The 21,486-nt window shown below is 40.6% G+C and overlaps 1 protein-coding gene across 10 annotated transcripts in view; it reads right to left on the reverse strand.

The window, feature by feature from the left end:
• SIDT1 (SID1 transmembrane family member 1) overlaps positions 1 to 8,353 on the reverse strand; it is a 98,254-nt gene extending 89,901 nt beyond the window's left edge. For 7 of the 10 annotated variants that reach the window (XM_081572120.1, XM_081572119.1, XM_081572123.1 and 4 more), the window contains exon 1: positions 7,472 to 8,314. In XM_081572120.1, the coding sequence (XP_081428246.1) occupies positions 7,472 to 7,681 (210 nt within the window). In that variant the 5' untranslated portion in view covers positions 7,682 to 8,314. Of the gene's footprint in view, positions 1 to 7,471 lie in introns of all 10 variants that reach the window. The other 3 variants (XM_081572121.1, XM_081572116.1, XM_081572124.1) reach the window with 3 other exon arrangements.
• Positions 8,354 to 21,486: the final 13,133 nt, after the last annotated feature.

Consider the following 21,486-nt stretch of genomic DNA (forward strand, 5'->3'; position numbering starts at 1 on the left):
TAGATCAGGTGATACACGGAAATCAAGTCAGGAAAGGCAGAAAGGCAGAAAATCTCGGCGAATTGTGTAACAACCTAAAATACTCCCTTAGAAGAGACCATCACAGCTCTAAAAATCTACCCCAAACCAAATAACAACTGAAAAACCAAACTCAAACCTAGAGCAAGCCTATTGATGTGGCACTCGAAAAGGAACAATAAGGAATTGATTGGAAAACAAGTTGGGCACGTGCAGCAGAGGTAGAAGGAAGAAACAAAACAAAACCTCTTCCAGGCAGAGCCCTATGGGAAACCCCTCAAAGCATACAAAAAAGAACAGATTTTTGCAAACAGTAATTTAAAGTTTGCATTTACTTGCTTTTATATGACAAAGAGAAATGATCTTTTTGGCAAGAAATTTCTAGTCTATAGTTAAAAAAATCTACAATCTCATACATGGTAAAAAAAAAAAAAAGTCAGAACACAGAACCTTAGTTCTTGAATAAGGATGAGAACTGCAATCTTCTCCTCATATCAGTAGGAAAGATAAAGTTCAGTGAGGCAAGAGAATTTGCTGAAGGATCACAGGTAGTTAAAGGGATAAAAACACATAAGGGTAGAACACACAAGGATAAAACGCTGCCCCAGTCAGTGCTTCCCTTGCCTTGAGTAAAAGTAAAATATTATTTTTTTACTTTTATTATGAAATGTGTATTGTATTTATTGTGAAATGCTTGGAAAGTACAGAGAAGAACATTAAAATTCTCCATAATCTCACCACCCAGAGATAGTAGGTAAACAAGGACCTGTTATATAGTACAGGGTACTACACTCAATATATCATAATAACCTATGCTGGAAAAGAATCTGAAAAAGAATATACATATCTATGTAAAACTGAATCACTTTGCTGTACACTTGAAACTAATACAGTGTTGTAAATTAACCATTCTTTAATTTAAAAAATTCATAGAGACAGAAAAGAATATTCTGTCTCAGAAATGAAAAAATAAATGACATAATTCAATATTATCTTACTGTTCCTAATGAATTAATGAAACTAGACAATCATGATCAATGGTGGCTGTCATCACAAGAAGAGGGTAGACATTATGTGTCTCCTGGTAGGAATATATACTACTACCACCCCTGATGGCAGTCTCGCCAAAGAAGAAATAGGACATATTCTTCCGTATCTGAACAGCCCTTCCCCTTTCTTTGTGCGTATCCAACTTCTACTTATCTATTTTGACCTTTTCAAGCCTCATTTCCTCCGACAAAATTATCTGTAGGATGTATGACTTCTCTAAAGTCTTGTAGTCTTGGGACCAGTGCTGTCCAATAAAAATATGAGTCACATTATGCTTTAAAATTTTCTAGAAGCTACTTTAAGAACATAAAAAGAAACAGGTAAAGTTAATTTTATTGCTGTATTTTATTTAACTGAATATATAAAAATATTTGATCAATAAAATATTAATGACACATTTTATGTTGTTTATTTCACACTGTCTTCAAAATCTGGTATGTGTTCTACATAGCACATCTCATTTTGTGACTAGTCACATTTCAAATGATAGTCACATGTGGATAGTGGCTAAAATATTGAACAGCACACACAGAATCCATTATACAGTTTAGCATATGACTATCAGGCCAAGGCAGGCAGAACATGGGTCCTCCATAAAATCAGACTCCTAACTGGAGTAATGTCAGCCTCTTAAACACCCTTATGACATGTCGATACTTTTTTTTTTTCAGAGCTACACAGGAAAAAGTGAGAGATAACGCTATGGACCGAATGTTTGTGTACCCTCTCTCCTCAAGTTCATCAGCTGAAGCCTAATTCCCAAGGTGAGAGAATTTGGAGGCAGGGCCTTTGGAAGGTACTTAGATCATGAGGTTAGAGTCCTTATGATGGGATTAGTGTCCTTATAAGAAGCGACAGGAGAGGGACTTTCCTGGTGGTCCAGTGGGTAAGACTCTATTCCCAAGGCATGGGGGCCTGGGTTCGATCCCTGGTCAGGGAAGTAGATCCTCCATACTGCACCTAGAGAGCCCAAGTGCTACATCTAAAACCCAGCAGAGCCAAATAAATAAATATTTTTTAAAATAAAAAAAAAGAGAGAGAGAAGAGACAGGAGAGAGCTTGTGTCTTTCTCTGCTATCTGGGCTAAGGAGGACACATCTGTAAGTGCTGTTTACAAGCCCGGAAGCCAGCTCTCACCACATGCAAGTCTGCTAACACTTTGATCTTGGACTTCCCAGCCTTCAGAACTGTGAGAAATCAATGTTTGTTTTCTAAGGCACCGTCTGTGGTACTCTAACAGTTCGTGCTGACTGAGACAGTAACCAGCCACCCAGATACTGTGCTAACGAGATGAATCTCTCGTCACACACAAGCACCAGTCCAGTTCAGCAAGGAGGTGTGGGAGGACAGCAGAGCAGGCTCCTCTGCTGCAGGATATACACAACACAGTGGGAGACAGACAGATGGCGAGAGCTGAGGCATCAAGGTTTTAAATGCTTCTTTGTAAGTAGTAATACACTAGCTAAAAGTTAGTCCTGTGATGTCCTGATATATATTTCATTGTTCATGAGAAATGGGTAGGCTTTCTGAATCAGGATCTGAAAAGCTGCTATAACTAGTTCTAGATACTGCTAGATATTAATAAAGCCAAGCTTTGTTCCTTAGGCATAGAGACGTTTATGTCATTAAAAAATAAATGCCTCAGTTTAATAAACAAAATATGTCCAGAGAAATATTCCAAATTCAAAAATCTATAGCACACGATGAATTCTGTTATTGAAAGAGAAGACCTCTTGCTGGGTGATGCTCCAACTTTTATTTAAGGGCTTCTTATCACCATCTGGCTCAAATAGAAATATCTGATTGTTGTCACCACCTGTCTTTACAAGAGAGTCTCATGTCCTAATAAACCTTTTAAGCTCTATGTCGCAGTCAAACATATCCCTGGCAACTTTCTCAACAAGGTGATTTCCTTCTGGTTTGGCCCCACCCAGCCTTACGGTTATAGAACACCCTGACCTACACAATGAAATCCTATGCCCCTTAAAGGGCATCTCCAGACACTGCCCCTCCAGGGACCTGAAATGAACCGTGATCTTGCCTAACCTGTACCTTAAATAGTTATTTTCATTATCCTTTTTTACACCAGTCACTCCATTCTTTCAATGGTTTTTCTTTTAATGGCAACTGAATATTTATATTACTTTGCCTGGAAGGCATGTAGGACTTTTCCTGGTGCTTGCTTAGCTGATTAGCATGACACACTTGGCTGAATAGTTCTGGGAGACAGAGTTTGGTATGGGAGATGCAGTAGCTGACAGGAAAGATTAGGAGCAAAATCTCCCATGGCAGTTTCCTCTCTCCACCAAAGTCTAAACTTAGAATAGCCTTTCTCTTCCAAGGTAAAGGAAAAATAATGGCAAACCTATCAATGGCTTGACGAGATAAGAAAGACAAAATGAAATAAAAAATAGCCTTTTTATTTCTAAATCAAATTCTTTTTTTTTCTTTTAGATGGCACTTATCCACATTGCTTCAATTTCTTCTTTTACTTACAGTATTATAATCAGTATTTTCAGATATGTATTTATAAGAAATATCCAGTGTAATTTTAATGATGATTAGTCTTTTCAAAGTAAAAATCTTTGTGTCCACCAGCACAAATATAAGCACTGTTCTATGTATTTCTTTCAATATTTTTCATTTTTCCAATTTAGAATATACCTACATCTAAACCAAATTCTTAGTTGTACTGAAGAGGAGTAGATGGGAATTGACCTGTTCAGGAGAGAGAGCCCTGACCAAAACTTTGCTTGGCTAAAGGAGAAAGGTCATGGCCAAGCTTCTGCTCTTGGGTTCATAGATCTTTATTTAACAGAGTTCTTTAGTGAGTGTGGGGTTGGTGATGGAGGCAAAACTGATTGATGTGAGACCGTAACAAAAATGTAGAGACTGAGAGGCCAGCATGTGGGGTGAGGGGTGGCCAAGAAGATGGTAACAAGCTAGGGCCTGAAAAATAGTGCTACTATCTTGACATTTCTTCTGATGGAGGGAATAGCTGGTAAATTGTTATGACAGCGTTGCTTAGATTTCAGATTTTTAAAAAGGATATATTAAAAAAATTTTATTTTATTCATTTAATTTTGGTTGCACTAGGTCTTTGTTGCTATGAGCAGGCTTTCTCTAGTTGAGGTGAGCAGGGGCTTCTTACTGTGGTAGCTTCCCTTGTTGCAGAGAATGGGCTCCAGAGCTTGGTGTAGTAGGTATGGCATATGGGCTTCTGTGCCCCTTGGCATGTGGAATCTTCCCAGACCAGGGATCAAAGCCATGTCCTCTGCATTGGCAGTTGAATTCTTAACCACTGGACCACCAGGGAAGTCCTAGATTTAATCTATTATCTATTGATTCAATCTATCGCCTCAGTTCAGTTCAGTTGCTCAGTTGTGTCTGACTCTTTCCGAGTCCATGGACTGCAGCACACCAGGCCTCCCTGTCCATCACCAACTCCCGCAGTTTACTCAGACTCATGTTCATTGAGTCGGTGATGCCATACAACCATCTCATCCTCTGTCATCCCCTTCTCCTCCCGCCTTCAATCTTTCCCAGCATCAGGGTCTTTTCAAATGAGTTGGTTCTTCGCATCAGGTGGCCAAAGTATAGGAGTTTCAGTTTCAGCATCAGTCCTTCTAATGAATATTCAGGCCTGATTTCTTTTAGGATGGACTGGTTGGATCTCCCTGCAGTCCAAGGGAATCTCAGGAGTCTTCTCCAACACCACGGTTCAAAAGCATCAGTTCTTTGGTGCTCAGCTTGCTTTATAGTCCAACTCTCACATTCATACATGACTACTGGAAAAACCATAGCCTTAACTAGATGGACCTTTGTTGGCAAAGTAATGTGTCTGCTTTTTAATATGCTGTCTAGGTTGGTCATAGCTTTTCTTCTAAGGAGCAAGCGTCTTTTAATTCCATGGCTGCAGTCACCATCTGCAGTGATTTTGGAGCACAAAAATTAAGTCTGTTGCCTATTTTCTGATTTAATCTATCACCTACTCTGCTATTCAGTTCCCTCATGCTATTCCAAACCTTCAGTAAAATTCTGCTATATCCAACTGGATTCTGTTCATGGTATTAGAAGGAGGGGGTGCTGGTTTCCAAAATAGGGCAAAAGGGACCAAAGAAGAGAGGAAGCCACCCAGAGAAACAGAATAATGGTTTGGATGGCTAGGTCAGAAAAATGCCATCTCTGGAGAAAGCATCTGGAATACTGGACTGGAGAGAGCGAAGGGCAATTTTCCGAAGTAAGTGAATTGAGGGTTCCACTGTCTTATTTGCACATTAAAGAGAAGTTTCAAAAGGCTGTAAGATTTGAGGACATCTGGTTCATATTATTCCATATTGGCATTAAAATAATTAAAATACTTGAGTCCCATGGTTCCCCACTGTATTTCCCAGACTAGCAAAATTTAGGGACTGTCAGCTTTTTACTGCATCACGCAAAGATATTTTAAAAACTAATTATCACCACTGTTTCACAAAATAAAGGGCATTTTAGCATACATAAAGGCAAAATAGGAAGAGCATAACCTCAGAACAATTTTTTAAAATTTTGTTTTTATGTGAAATGATCTCACAGTCAACCTACTAAAAAGCATATATTTTATTTAGCTATAGCTTAAAGATTCCTTAAGGTATTTTTCTACCTATTTATTCATTTTTTCAAAAACGTTAGTAAACTGTTATGTGCCAAGCACTGTGCTAGGTACTAGGGTGGAGAGAATGTAGCAATACAGACACAGAAATGTATCAATATCTCATGGTTTTCTGGGAGAGTCAAGTAGGTGACCCTAAGGGCAAACAGGGTGACTTGTGCTGTGGTAGAGGAACTCCCTGAATACTATGGGCAAAAAGGTCCAAACAACAGCTAAAAAAAAAAAAAAAGTCACTCTATCTGTAAGCAGAAGTGTAAGAACTATTAAAGCCTGATGTTAGATCTTACTCTGCACCCGTCATTTGAGTTTCCTTACCGATGATTTAGAGGGAAACTGACAGTATACCCCATGGATCATGGGATTTTTCAGACTTTTATTTTTTCTGAGCCAGTAACAGGACTGGGAACCTACTTCAGTGAAATGTCAGCTGACCCATACAGCACACCCATCCAGAAGAACTGGGTTAGGAGGAATGTAAGGAGTAAAAACTGACACCCTCCCCCTCTTGTCTACAGTGAAATGGCTCTGCACACAATCACTCTGCTCACTTTAGGATGTACAACCTGAAGGTCAGTGGGGGACAGGACAGGGTAAGAATATGGTGACATGGTCCATGGTGAAGACCAAGCTTAGGATCTGGTCTCAGACTGGAGATGGAGCACTTGCTCAGCACACACACTGGGGAAATGTCTGGGAGTGGTGATGGGCACAGTAGTCCCTCTGGCTCAATACTACTCCAAGCTACCAGATTTCTGAGTTTCTATCCTAAGTGAGAGTTAGGAAGACACATTTTGGTATCTCAGTCTGTTTCTGAATTTTCCGAGGGAGTTGGGAATGCTGGCACAGCAAGGGATACATACACATTCATACAAATGTATATGTACATACACACATTCATTCACAGACGTTTATGTGAAGAAGAACGGGAGGCAGGTACACTGGGGAGTTTTTCCGCTGTGCCTCAAAGGGCACTGTGTTTGAGGGGGGAAGCTAACTATACATTTTCTCACATCATACAACCAGAGTATTATGTGTCATAAGGATAGATGCTGGAACAATCTTTTCCTTCCCTTGTCTCACCTCAACTTTGGTCAGAAATAGGTCTAGAACTTGCACTCAATTATCCATCTTTATGTAAACTCAAAACCTCCATAGATCGGCTGAGGGCTTTAGCTCTGGTATCTCTGGCCGGGTCTTCTGGCTTCTCTGAAGCACATGCGTGTGACGACGATACGGAAACGCAGGCAGTGGCTCTTGCACACACACAGAGGTTCTGCAGCTCTCGTCCATTCTCACACATTCCCATTTTAGATTCTTAGCAGCTCTCCCTCCCCAGGCGCTATGGAATAGAAGGGTCTGACAGAATCAACCAAAAGAGATGAGGTTCCTTCCCCACAGGGGCTTGGGAACGGAGGTGTGGTCATTTTCCTTCTCAGCTTTATAAATCGTGACCTCCCTAGAGAAGGGCCGGTCAGGGGACCGAGACCCGCAGACGGTGTGGGGAACCGGCGCCCCTCCAAAGCCCAGTAATGCCTGCTACCAGGCTGGGGAGGCGCGAGGGCAGGCGGAGTTGTCCCCGAGGCCGGTGGCAGAGGACGCGGCAGCTCGGGCAGTCACTGCTTTGAAGGAGAAAGGGAACGAGGGTTCCATGGTCCCCGAGGTCTCCCGAGGTCGACTTCCCGGAGACCCAGAGCAGCGGCGGGGCTCTGAGGTCGGGCAAGTTCCTGGGAGCGCGGGGAGCGAGTGTCTTACCTGGCCGGGCTGGCTAGTGTAGTTGAAGGAGTAGATGTTCTCGGTGGGGAGGCTCACCACCCCGCTATAAATGCGATCGAACTCTGCGCCCCTGGCAGGGTTGCGGGGGTCGCGGCGCAGCGCTGGGGGAGGCGCGGGGCGCCCGGGTGCCACCGCCGGCAGAAGCCAGGGCAGCGCGCAGAGCAGCGCCAGCCGCATGCAACCGCGCATGGTGGGCGCCGCGGCCCGGCCGCGGCCAAGCACAGCGGCCCAGGGGGAGGGGGCGAGAGCAGAGCCGGTCCTCCCACAGCCCCCGGCGGCCCCGGCTCTGTCTTCAGCGCCGCGCTGGCGATGCCTGGCAAGCCCCGCCGACGAGTGCTGGCAACGCGCTGGCGAAAGGCTGATCAAATATTGATGCAGCCTCCTGGGGTCTCGACGGAATGTCACCAGGCGGAGGTAGTGGGTGCTCAGCAAAGGGGGGCGAACGGGGCCTCCTGCCGCCTTCTAAGTCCGTTTCCTGCCCCCTTTCTCATTTCTGAGACTCTCGCACTTAGCCAACCAGAATTTCAACCGATCTCTTCCCCCTCAACCTCAAAAAGAAAAAAACAGCATTGGAGACATTAAAAGGAGATACCCATTAGTCCTGAAGAATCAAGACCAGCCATTGAGCAGGAAATTCAATCCATTTTAAATAAATATGCACCTTCCTGCAAGCGAAGGAAGAGAAAGCAACAGAGCCTGTCCCCAAAGAGGGTGCACGAGTTCGCATTTCCAGTCTGCTACCTGCAGAGAACTCCTGCTCGTCTGAGAGATAGTTATTAACTCTCAAGTCTCCCTTCTCTAACAGAATTCTCACTTCTCCCTTCCCAGTCACCTGCTTTATTTCCTTATCACCTCCTAATCTCAAGGAGCCTCACGTCATCACTTTTTCTCTCCCTCGCCATACGTGAACATATGTAAATATGTACAGTCATAAAAAAATAAATATGATAAAGAAAACAATCTTGAACACTGCCTTAAGTCGAGTCCCGGAAGTTGTCAAGAAGACCCAGAGCAACTGGATGTGTGCAGAGGACACACATTCTGCTCCAACTTCGGGTCTACTTTGTCTCAGCAGTGACTCTTAGATTGGCAGAATCCCCAGGATTCTGTATTGTTTTTCAAGAGAGAAACCACAACCCCAAATCAAAAGGAAATACCCTTCAGGCAAAAATTAGGAGATTCAATTTAAACAATTGAAGATGCAGGTCAAGAGTGGGTTGAAACCACCACGATATTGTAAAGTAATTATCCTCCAATTAAAAATAAAGTAAAAAAAAAAAAGAGCAGAGTGAGGAGAGTATCTCTGGCAAATCCTTTTAGAGCACCAGATAATCCCAGTTCAGGAGGACTCTGTTTCATTTCAGCTTCAAGTTATTTGTAAACTGGAAGAGAATATAATTGAAATCAACCTGAGGGAACATTAAAAAAAGAAGCCACAAAGAAGAAAAAAGATCATGTTCAAAGAGTTAAGATTGCAGATTAAAATCCCAGCATTTACCATTCAATGGAAAGGGTTTCTCTCTCTCTTTTTAAACCTCACTGAATTCCTACAATTTATTAAAACATCAAAAAATGAGTGTAATACATTTGATATATAGTTGTAAATGTGTGATCAGAAAACAATGCAGATGGAAGATTGATTTAGATGACTTCCTACTAGGACGTTAAAAACATTTTTTACTTTAAAAAATGTTTTTGAAAATATATGGGTGGGCATGAGGACTAAAGTGCTAATTCAAAGAAGAGTCTGGGGGGTAGGGTTTAAAATAGAACTGAGAACTTTTTTTTGAGAAACATAATTTCAAGCAGAATTTGAGTGATGTTAAACTTCTGTATTTAAAATGTCTATGTCTCTTTTTATAACTTCAAAATGTTTCATAAACTTGGTGTTTGTAATTTCCTTTGAGATTAACTGGCCTGGCCAGTTCAAGCACTTTCTAGAGGTGTAGGATCATGGATATTTCACCCTGCTTATTTAACTTATATGCAGGGTACATCATGAGAAACACTGGGCTGGGTGAAGCACAGGCTAGAATCAAGATTGCCAGGAGAAATATCAATAACCTCAGATATGCAGATGACACCACCTTATGGCTGAAAACGAAGAAGAACTAAAGAGCCTCTTGATGAAAGTGAAAGAGGAGAATGAGAAAGTTGGCTTAAAACTCAATATTCAGAAAACAAAGATCATGGCATCGGGTCCCATCACTTCATGGCAAATAGATGGGGAAACAGTGGAAACAGTGGCAGACTTTATTTTTTTGGTCTCCAAAGTCACTGCAGATAGTGACTGCAGCCATGAAATTAAAAGACACTTGCTCCTTAGAAGAAAAGTTATGACCACCCTAGACAGCATATTAAAAAGCAGATACATTACTTTGCCAACAAAAGTCCGACTAGTCAAAGCTATGGTTTTTCCAGTAGTCATGTACGGATGTGAGAGTTGGACTGTAAAGAAAGCTGAGTGCTGAAGAATTGATGCTTTTGAACTGTGGTGTTGGAGAAGACTCTTGAGAGTCCCTTGGACTGCAAGGAGGTCCAGCCAGTCCATCCTAAAGGAAATCAGGCCTGAATAGTCATTGGAAGGACTGATGCTGAAGCTGAAACTCTAATACTTTGGCCACCTGATGTGAAGAACTGACTCATTTGAAAAGACCCTGATGCTGGGAAAGATTGAAGGCAGGAGGAGAAGTGGATGACAGAGGATGAGATGGTTGGATGGCATCAGCGACTCAATGGACATGAGTTTGAGTAAATTCCGGGAGTTAGTGATGGACAAGGAGGCCTGGCACGCTGCAGTCCATGGGGTCAGAAAGAGTCAGACATGACTGAGCAACTGAACTGAACTGATCATGGAGTCTTACTCAAATACTAAGAAAGATGAGGAATTGGCCGGTTTACAAGGTAGCCCCTTCTTTAGAGGGCTGTGAGCTGTGCTTAGTTGCTCTGTTGTGTCCAACTCTCTGTTACCCCGTGGACTGTAACCTGCCAGGCTCCACTGTCCAGCAGAGTTCTCCAGGAATTCTCCAGGTAAAAATACTGGAGTGGGTTGCCGTTTCTTTCTCCAGGGGATCTTCCCAACCCAGGGGTCAAACTCAGGTCTCCTGCATTGCAGGAAGATTCTTTACTGTCTGAGCCACCAGGGAAGCTGTCTTTAGAGGGCAAGTGTCTCATTACTAGAAAGATATTTCACATTTTAAATTGAAATATGCTTCTCTTCACTGGTATGAGGTCTGCTGTCTGGAGCCATAGGAATAAACCTAATCCTTCTTCCACATGACAGCCTTGTAGGTATTTGAAGGGAGCTATGACTCTTCAAGCCTTTATCCTAATTTTAAGTAATGAATTTAGAAGCAATTTGAACAGACCCTTTATCATACAGAGCCCAAAAGATCTATTTTAAAGCCTTTATAGATGGTGTCTATACCAGACAACTTGAGTGTTATATTGCAAATCAGCCTATGCTATGACTGACTCCTAATTCAAGCCCCAATCCAATGAATGACCTTAGGTAATTAACCTCCCCAGGATCACAAGATAAAAGGGAGGAAGAATGTATTTGAAATTATATTAAAAAATATAAAATGTTAAACAACCAAATATTACTATATGACAGTTTTAGTTCAATAACTAAAAAATGAAACATGGTCAATTAACCAGGTTTTAAAAATATCTACAATGCCGAGGTTTCACTGTGAGAGACTGAACATACAGACAATGGCCAGACCATATATGGCAAGAGACCCCTGACCCACAGCCTCTGCAACAGCCATTCCAGGAAACCAAACCACAAACTCCATACCAAATGGCCCAAAACAGTCAGGACTTTGTCAGTAACTGCCAACTTCTCCAAATTTAGCCCTGCTTCCAACCCAGGATCAATCAGAGGAAGCCAAATATGTTCCACAAACTGTAAAATGCACCTGACCCTAGCTTCTCTATGCCATCAAGATCCAATCAGAGCGCTGCTGAAAATGTCCTTTTTTCTGTATAAATCTTTCCCACTTTCCTGTCTGCCTTTGAGTCTCTGCCAAACACAAGTGGTGGTTCACTATAGCAAGCTCTGAATAAATAACCTCTGTTTGTTTTCTTTGGGTGGTCTTTATTTCCATAGTTTTCCTGAAAGTTGCATGGGGATGTCTGCACTGCCTGTCACCGCCAACTCCAGATTTCATGCTGCCCTTGGGGCCAGTTATATGTGTTGACCTGGTGAGTCAGCACTGGGTCTGAACTCTGTTCTTTGCTTCGAGTTCATTGGCTATTGAGTCTCAGTTTGATACCCAAGTTTTGTTATTGGTTTCCATTTGTCTGACATCTTTGGTGGATTCAGGCCATTCTTTTATTTTTTAATCCTTTTTTGTGCTCTCTTTTCTACTTCTGTTTTGTGTTGTGATAACTAGAAGTGCTGTTTGTCATAGAAGAGAATACAAGCATAGACCTTTTAAGCCTTTTGTTTAAGCTAGTCTCACAGACCAGTATGGTTCTCCCTGGACTGGCATCAGATTGGCATTCTTTTGGACTAAAGTTGCTTAGCCTAAATAAGACTATCCTTGCAGGGTTTTTATTGTTGTTTTTCTTTTTCTTTTTTTAATCCTTAGAGTTTGACTTTGATCCATAGAGAGCTTTCTTTCTGGCTCTGCACTTGCCTCAAGGTGGAGGTTGTTGGATCTACATTTGGAAGCAGCTACCACCACACTGGGGCTTCCCAGGTGTCACTAGCGGTAAAGAACCTGCCTGCCAATGCAGGTAGACATAGGAGACACGTGTTCGATCCCTGGGTTGGGAAGATCCCCTGGAGGAGGGCAAGGCAACCCACTCCGCTATTCTTGTCTAGAGAATCCCGTGGACACAGGAGCCTGACAGGCTAGTCCATAGGGTCGCAAAGAGTCAGACACGGCTAAGCGACTGAACACACGCATGCACACCATCACACTGGGGTCTCAAAGTGCACCAGCACCACTTTCAACTGACTGTTGCTAGGTCTTACGGGGTCAGCTAAGTCTAATTCCTCTCTTTCTTCTAGAAAGACTCCTACTTTTTATATGTCATACGTCTGCTCATTATAGTTCTAATTCTTTTTTTAAAAATTACTCAATTAATTAAAAAATTTTCTGGACGTGTGGTATGTGAGATCTTAGTTCCCCCACCAGCTTTCGAATCTGTGCCCTGTGCAGTGGAAGCGCAGAGTCTTACCTCCTGGACTTCCACAGAAGTCCCTACAGTTCTAATTCTTGCACCCGTGTTTCAAATGGCATAACTGCACCAAGGATGACCTGGGCCTTCAATGGCCACTGTGTGGAACACTGGGTTTAAACAAAATCTTTCATTTGAGAGGTACCTTAAAAAAGAAAATAAACTTCTCAGACTTAATGGAAAGCATTTTTTTTAAACTGGTTTGCAGAAGCCCTGAAATAAAACTGTTAAAAATTGCTGCACTAAAATATTGTTTGGACAAAGCTGATTAACAAATTTGACAAACTTAAACAACAATATAGACTCATTTCCATAGCAAGTCCTCCCCCTCCTTGTCTTCCAGTTGCCTTCCTATAGCCAGTTCCCCATCTCCTCTTATCTTTCTACTCTCTTCTCTTCTGCACATGTGGCATGTGAGATCTTAGCTCCCCATCTTGTCCAGACCTCCTACCTTTTCTCAACAACTCTTTTAAAATCCCCAAATGCCAGTTACTTCTAAGAGTTCATCCTTCCCATAAGCTAGGTATACAGACAACAGTAAAATTTAACCTTGTACAGAGGGGGAATTAGCAACTATAGTGAAAAATTTCCCTGAACCCAAACAATACCAGCAAATATTCATGGAAGAATTTGGAATTCTTTGGGTGCATATGACCCAGGGTTACCTGACCTATATCAACTTGTACTCATGTTGATCAGAACCTTATGATGCTAAATTCTGGATTGCAAAACTGATTAGACTGATGTAGAGAGGGACCTATAGAATCCCTCTTTCCATGATAAACCTCAGGGTCAAAAAAAAGCCCATCAATTCAAGTCAAACTCTCCTAAAAGCCATGCCTCAAACATTTCCAATAAAGGTTGATTGGACCATAGACCATAATTCAATTGTCAACAAACAAAAGGATGAAACTAGAAAATATCTTCCCACAACACTATCTTTCTCCATCAAGTCCTGCCATCTTTGTTCAATCTCTTCTTTGGAGTAAGCACAGCACACAAGTGGTAGGTATTTCAGATAATCCACAGATTCTTCCTTAACTACAACCCTTGAGTCTTTGACTGAAAAACATTCCTTCCTGCACTGTGATACACCCCTATATATTTATTATGGAGAGATATAGTTTGCAAGTGGAAGTGTAATATTAAATGCATACAAGAGGGACTGTTTCTGGTTTCAGAGGCTTGCCTATTCATAATCAAGTTGTGTCTGTTCTGTATAAACCTTCCCTTCTTCACTATATTTCATGTGTACTCCAGATGAAGATCTTGACACTACTGGACTCCCTATGGGCTAAAATTTTCATGGGAATTGGCATAAGAAAAACAATTTGAATGAAATCTATTGAAGTCCAGATAGATCCTACCAAACTCTTATCCAAACTTCCCCAAAAGAATCTGCCTACAATGCAGGAGACCCAGGTTCGATCCCTGGGTCAGGAAGATCCCCTGGAGAAGGAAATGGCAATCACTCCTGTATTCTTGCCTGGAGAATCCCATGGACAGAGGAGCCTGGTGGGCTATAATTCATGGGGTCACAAAGAGTCAGACACAACTAAGTGACTAACACACACACAAACACAGAGCAAAGAAAAGCCTCAAATCTGTGGTCGAGGGCCTTATACCCAAAGGCCTTTTCATAAACTGCACTAACCCTTGTAACATTTCTGTCCCGCCAGTAAAGAAACCAAATGGACAAAGATATTGATTTGTTCAAGATCTCAGGGATATCAATACAATTGTTATCCTTTTTCCCCATTCAGTTTGGTTCAGTTCAGTCACTCAGTCATGTCCAACTCTTTGCGACCCCATGGACTACAGCACGCCGGCTTCCCTGTCCGTCACCAGCTCCCGGAGCTTACTCAAACTCATGTCCATTGAGCTGGTGATGCCATCCAATCATCTCGTCCTCTGTCATCCCCTTCTCCTCCTGCCCTCAATCTTTCCCAGCATCAGAGTCTTTTCAAATGAGTCAGTTCTTCGCATCAGATGGCCAAAGTATTAGAGTTTCAGCTTCAACATCAGTCCTTCCAATGAATATTCAGGCCTGATTTCCTTTAGGATGGACTGGCTGGATCTCCTCGCAGTCCAAGGGACTTACCTAACTTAAATACTATGCTGTCATCAGTTCTTCCCCACATTACCTGCTTCACTGCAGCAGACTATTGCTTTGCCTTTCTCAGTGTGTATTTTCTACATCAGGACAGTCAATATCTTTTTGCCTTCAACTGACTGGACAACATTCAAATATGGGCAGCTAGGCTCCAGGCGTTCACTGATAACCCCTCCTTTTTTTTTTTTTTTTTGGTTTGTAATCAGGGAGTAAAAGATTCAAATTGCCCTTGTGATTCAGTTCTGATAATAACATTCAGATGATCTTCTATTTTGTTGAGAGAAGCCTGTAGAACGGATTTCATTTACTTGTTCTCAGCCTTAGCAGAATGGGTACATAAAGTTTCGAAAAAGATAAATTGCATTATCCCAAAACATAGTCCATTATTTAAGGAATGACCTAGTTAAGGAGGGAAAAACATTCTGTCGTGACGGGATGAAGACTATCCCAAACCTGTCCTAGAGTTGTCATAAAACTTCAATTGAGATGACAGCTAAACATTTCAGCAAGTTTTTCTGAGATTGTGACATCTCTTTACGAAATGGCTAAGTCTTCAGTACAAGCCACTGTCTTTCGGAAGCCCAAGTATTAAACAAGCCTTCTAGAATCTGAAGAAAGCTCTTCCATAGTCTATTTCCCAAGACATCCTGAAAAGCAATAATAACAGCAAACACTTTTGTCTATTTGTACATGAGTGTTCTAGACAAAACTCGGTGTTATAAATGAACATCATGAGAACCGTTAGACACCCACCACTTACCGTAGCCTTACTCTCACTCCAGTTGCAGGGCTGATGCCCCTTGTCCTAGTGCAATGCTGCCACTGCAAAACTTGTTGATGCTCCTGCCGAATTCATTCTAGGCTGCATGCTTGACCTTACAGATCTACATGGGGGTAGACTTTACTAAGAATATACAATACTGTTAAGTCAGTCACTTAACTTCTTATGAATTTCTGTTGCCTTCTCCCTCTCACATTACTTCTCCCTCTTTCATTAACTGTGCAACACCCTGAATTTTGCCACTCTTCTGCCCTGACCAGAAGAAGTGGAACCTCCAATTGGCTTGCTTCAATTAAGGCCTTTCTGTACCTTGCTAAACTTTATTAGAGAGGATTCTCCCATTGAGAATCCTGATATAATATTTGTTGATGGGTCATACTTCAAAATAGAAACTGGAGATGATCACACTATCACCGATTGCAATCTATCAGCATAGTCCTCTACCTGAGAGAAAGCTAGTCCAGATGACAGAATTTATAAACACTTATTATTAGAGATTGTCAACTAGCTGAGGACCAGAGAATTAACACATATACAGATAGCAGGTATGCTTCTGGAGTGGTACATGACGTTTCAGAAACAAAAAGGACTTCTCACTTCTGCTGGAATCCCCATCAAAGTGGACAGCTAGTTAAAGAATTTTTAGATGTACTTCAACTTCCCAGTGAGATGGCTATTATAAGTTTGAAGCCCATGGTGCCAGAGATAAAAAGATCAAATGGAAGTTAAAGGAGATGCTCAAGTAGATTGTTTTGCCAAACCAGCAGGCTTAACCAAGGTTATGATATTAACCAAACCCCCAAAGATAAATCTCTGGACTGAGTCAAAGAAGCCATGAGCAAATATCCACATCAAAAGCCCTGCCTATAATTTGGAAAAGGAAGAATGGAAGAAGTGTGATGCACCCTTCATGTAGATAACTGTTGGGACTCTCAAGATGGCCATTTGACTTCAAATGGATGTTAGCTGAATTTCCCCATGACACTACTCATTATCTTACGGTGAGGACAAAATGCTTACTATTTTAAATCAGCATTGGTGGGAAAACTTTAAAAACACAGCTGAGATTATTTTGGGGACATGTGCAACTTGTGAACAATATAATCCTGGAAAAACTGTAAAGGTGAGGCATGGCCAGGAACCCTATGAACACCTTCAGATGGATTTTATCCAGCTCCCGCTCTCTGTGGGATTTATTTATTTTTAGGATGGGTTACAGCATTTCCTTGCTAAAAATCTTTGCTGAACATTAATTGCAGTCTCTAAAATGCTGCTTGATTTTGTGTTTCAAACTTGGGGTATACCAACTTTTATGTCAACTGACCAAGGCACACAATTTCATGAACCACTATGAAAGAACTTAATAAGGCATCACACTTTCTCAAAAATTATACTATCCTTAACACCCACAGACTTCTGGGAAAGATCAAAAGGACCAATGAAATCCTTAAATTAAAGTTAGGAAAACTCTCAGAAATCCTTGAGCTCTCTTGGCTAAAGTTACTCCCAGTAGCCCTTTTGTTCATATGTCTTAGAGACACATTGGTTATATTCCTATGAACTGTTAATAGGAAGGCACATACTTTTAGAAATTTCACCCCTGCTATTAGATTCTTTTCTGCTGCATGCAAAAATGCATATGTGGCAAAATACTGCAAGGGAGTCATGTGCTATACCCAGTCCTATGGTGAACTTGATAAGGTAGCTTCCCTTGACACTTCATAGATTGACTTTTCATGATCATCAACTAGAAAATTTCATCTATTGGAGGAGACACTGGAAGAAACCTCTCTTGAACCTCAGTGGAAGGGACCTTATTAGGTATTGTTAACAACTGTTGAAATACTTTTCTAGGCCCAAGATGGAGTCACTCCTGCCAAGGGTGCCACATTAGTAAACCAAAACTTAGATAACTTTTTCATCTCTGTAAATGCTCTACTTTACCAGAAATGTAGTACATCTAGTCAATCAATCCCTAAGTGTAAGCCAGCTCGCAGCCTTCTCACCCAAACATGGTCAACTGTGTGGCCCCAGCTAATCATATTTTCTATTTTTCTCTTTTCTATAGCCAATAAAAGCTTCCTTCCTTCTACTCCATTTTGTAGTTCTTCACAAGGAGACTGTCTACTTCATGAAGTGTTATGTATAGTTTGTTTGCATCACTTAAGTTGTCTTCTGTAATTATTTTTAAACAAAAAGTATATTAGTGAAAATTTAGCAAGTCAATTTTTGACTTAACTTTTCACCGCTAAAGAAACAATTCAGAGTTCATGTAACTGGAAGGCTACTCCAGCAGGGAACTTCAAGCTAAGGATTGTTACAGATCCTCTAGAAGCAACTGATCTTTGGAAATAGACATTTGACCCAAGACCTTTGGGATAAGCACATGGCCTTGGAAAAATGAACAAATACCAACCAAGATATTACACCAGGACCCTTGTCTAGTTCTTGTTTTGTTTTTTACCTGTTTTCTGATAATCATTTTCATTCTCTATTACTATATAGATCACTGATGCTTTCTACCCATAGTGCTCCCTTCTCTCCTCCCCCCCTTTTATTATAATTGTTCGATTGGAACATATTCATATTCAGTAACACTCTACTTAGATTGTCCCAAATAGGACCCTCTGTCCTCAACCTTAATGACTGTTGGATACATCATTCATCATTAGACCTTCATGATGAAAATCTATAGGCTACTCTAATCTCATCAAATGAGATCATAGTGAATTATAGCCAATGACTATTCCACTTGCACCTACATGGACAAATTACCTTACACACATTAACCTATGACTCTGTTAGTTTCCCTTCTCCCAGAGAAAGAATCAATTATTAAAATTTATTGATCAGTCCCTGGATAATTCTAAATTTGAATTCAACAGCCTTTGTAGGGTGATGGGCCAAATACTTGCCACTTGGAAGAGACTAGTAAAGATCTAAATATGTAAGTTCTTGGTTTTGACTTTATGTTGTGATAAAGTCTTTTTTTCTTGGATTTCTATGTGCCCCTTCAGGCTGCTACTTGCTTTGCAGGCAGAACACATGGTCTCGTTTGCTTCAGACCAAGACTTTATGTACTTCAGTAATAGTATTCTAACACTTGTTTATACACCAAGACTTTAATTCTATAAACCACCAACGATGGAAATTCTGACACAGATACAAGTTACAAAAGGAGAACACCCTTGATTGTTCAGGTACTGTACCTGACTCATTGGAGAATTTGCTGACTCATTGTTTACCCTAACAATCAGAGCAGTCTTCTCAATGAAGAGAATTATACAAGTAGAAAATATTATACAAGAATTATACAAGTAGAAAAGACTATAAGGTGAATTTATCATTAACTTCGGCAGAATTAACTAATGTTTTGATGTAAACTCTACAAAATATATAAATCACCCTCAACTCATCGACATGAGCAGTGGTGGACAAATTGCATTTGCTCTAGATCTCGTTTGCTAGTCATGGTGGTATCTGAATATTCAAACAGACAATGACCAGATAATATATAACAATAGAACTTGACCCACTATCTCTGTAGCAGTCAGTCCAGGAACCAAACCATAACCTCTGCAACAATCCGCCTAGAATTGTCAGGATTTGGTCATGTCTGCCAGCTTCCCTATTTTTTGCTCCTCACTACCAAGCAGAGATCTTTATGATTTATAGCCCAGTTGAGGTATTTCTGGGCTTCCCAGATGGTGCGGTGGTAAAAGAATCTGCTTGCCAATGCAGGCAATGCAGGAGATGCACGTTCGATTGCTGGGTCGGGAAGATCCCCTAGAGTAGGAAATGGCAACTCATGCCAGTATTCTTGCCTGGAAAATTCCATGGACAGAGGAGCCTGGTGGGATATAGTCCATGGACTCGCAGAGTTGGACACAACTGAACACACAGTGCTCTTAGGCATTTCTACATGTCAAAAATCAGAATATACAAAAAGTGATTCTTCTCAAGGTAGTACTGAAGAAGAATCTTCCCCATATTAAAAAAAAAATGTCACAAAGAAGAGAAGCAGTTGTGGGAACAAAGACTATTGACATGAGAATGAACAGACCATTAATTCAGCATTTGGTATAGAAAGGATCATCCACCATCATTTGCATTTGGCAGAGTCTCAAAGACAACAGGGAGTGAAAATGTTAATAGTGAAATAAAGGGAAGACTTCAGAAATACTCTGATTATAATCTGGGATGCAGAAACTGGAGGTGGGCTAAGCAGAAGTGGGGCTTGTTATGGTTTGGGGAGCTTTTTGGCTCATATTTGGACCACCCAGAGAAAGCCAGATAAACAGGTTTCTTGAGGTATAATCGACACACAACAAACTTCACATATTTAAAGCATACATATCACCTGTTTTATAGACAAAGTATTTAGACTATCTACATTTAATGTAATAATATATATCTATTATCTTGCTATTTTCTATCTCTCATCTGTTATTTCTTTTTTTGCACTTTTCTGCCTACTTTTAGATTAATCAACTATTTTTATTATCTCTTTTATATCTTTTTATAGATACCATCTCTGTTAGCTATAATTCTTACTATTTTAGTGATAGCTTTAGAGTTTATAGCATACATCTTATAGCATACATACAGTCTACCTTCAAGTGATTTTATAACACATAGGGAATAGTATAAGTGTCTTACAGTAACATACTTCCTCTGACTTTTATGTTATTGTTGCCATGCATTTTACTTAATATATATATTATAAGCCTTACAATACATTTGTATTATACTTGTTTAAGTAGTTAATTATATATATTAAAGAAAATATTATTGATATATTTTTGGCTGCACTGAATCTTCCTTGCTGCATGCGGGCTATCTCAAGTAGTGGACTTCTCGTTGTGGTGGCTTCTCTTGTTGTGAAACAGACTCTAGGGTATGCAGGCTTCATAACTGCAGCATCCAGGCTCAGTAGTTATGGCACACAGGCTTGGTTGCTCAGAGGCCTGTGGGATCTTCCTGGACCAGGGATTGAACTCGAGTCCCCTGAATTGGCAGACAGATTCTTAAGCTCTGGCCTACCAGGGAAGTCGAAAGTAGTCAATTATTTTTTAAAGAGATTTAAAGAGTAAGAAGAATAATCTATATATTTACTCCTGTAGCCATTTCCAGTGCAGATTTTCCATTTTCCATTTTCATTGTATAAATCCAGATTTGCATCTGGTATCACTTTCCTTCTTCTTGAAGTACCTATTTTAACATTTCTCATAGTGTGGGTGGGGGTTTACGCATGATAAATTCTATTAGTTACGTGGAAAGCATCTTTTCTTCTCTCACTTAAAAAATATATTTTTGACAGGTATAGAATTCTAGGTTGACAGCTTTTTTCTTTTAATACATTAAAAGAATGTTTTAATGTGTTGTTTTCTTGCTTGCAATATTTCTAATGAGAAATACGTTGTTATCCTTATTTTTGTTTCTCTGTAATATCTTCTCTGACTGCTTTTAAGATTTTTTTCTTTATCACTGGATTTGATTATTATGTACCTTTATGTAACATTCTTTGTGTTTATTGTGTTGAGATTTTGTTGAGTTTGGAAAGCAGGTTCATGGGTAAAGATGCTGATAGGTGGATTGAATTAGTGATGGGAGCTTATGGACATTTTCTTCATATAGCTTCAGTGTTGTCAATGAAGTAGGGAGCAAGGTCACTGGCTGAGACTCAGGACAGAAGAGATATTGGAGCATAAGAGGAAGTATAAGTTGTCATCTAGGAGGGTAGGAGAATTAATGGAGCAGAGAACTATAATATGGTCTTCAGTCATCTGTAAAGGGCCACTTAAAATTTGTGATCATGAATTTAAAATCAGTATGGCTGAGTGTTTTTCATTTTCCAGTTTCACCTGCAAGGATATAGTGAAAGTGAAAGTGAAAGTGAAGTTGAGT

The sequence above is a fragment of the Giraffa tippelskirchi genome, chromosome 2, assembly GCF_054371585.1.
Source record: "Giraffa tippelskirchi isolate mGirTip1 chromosome 2, T2T-mGirTip1v1.2.pri, whole genome shotgun sequence".
Lineage (NCBI taxonomy): Eukaryota > Metazoa > Chordata > Mammalia > Artiodactyla > Giraffidae > Giraffa > Giraffa tippelskirchi.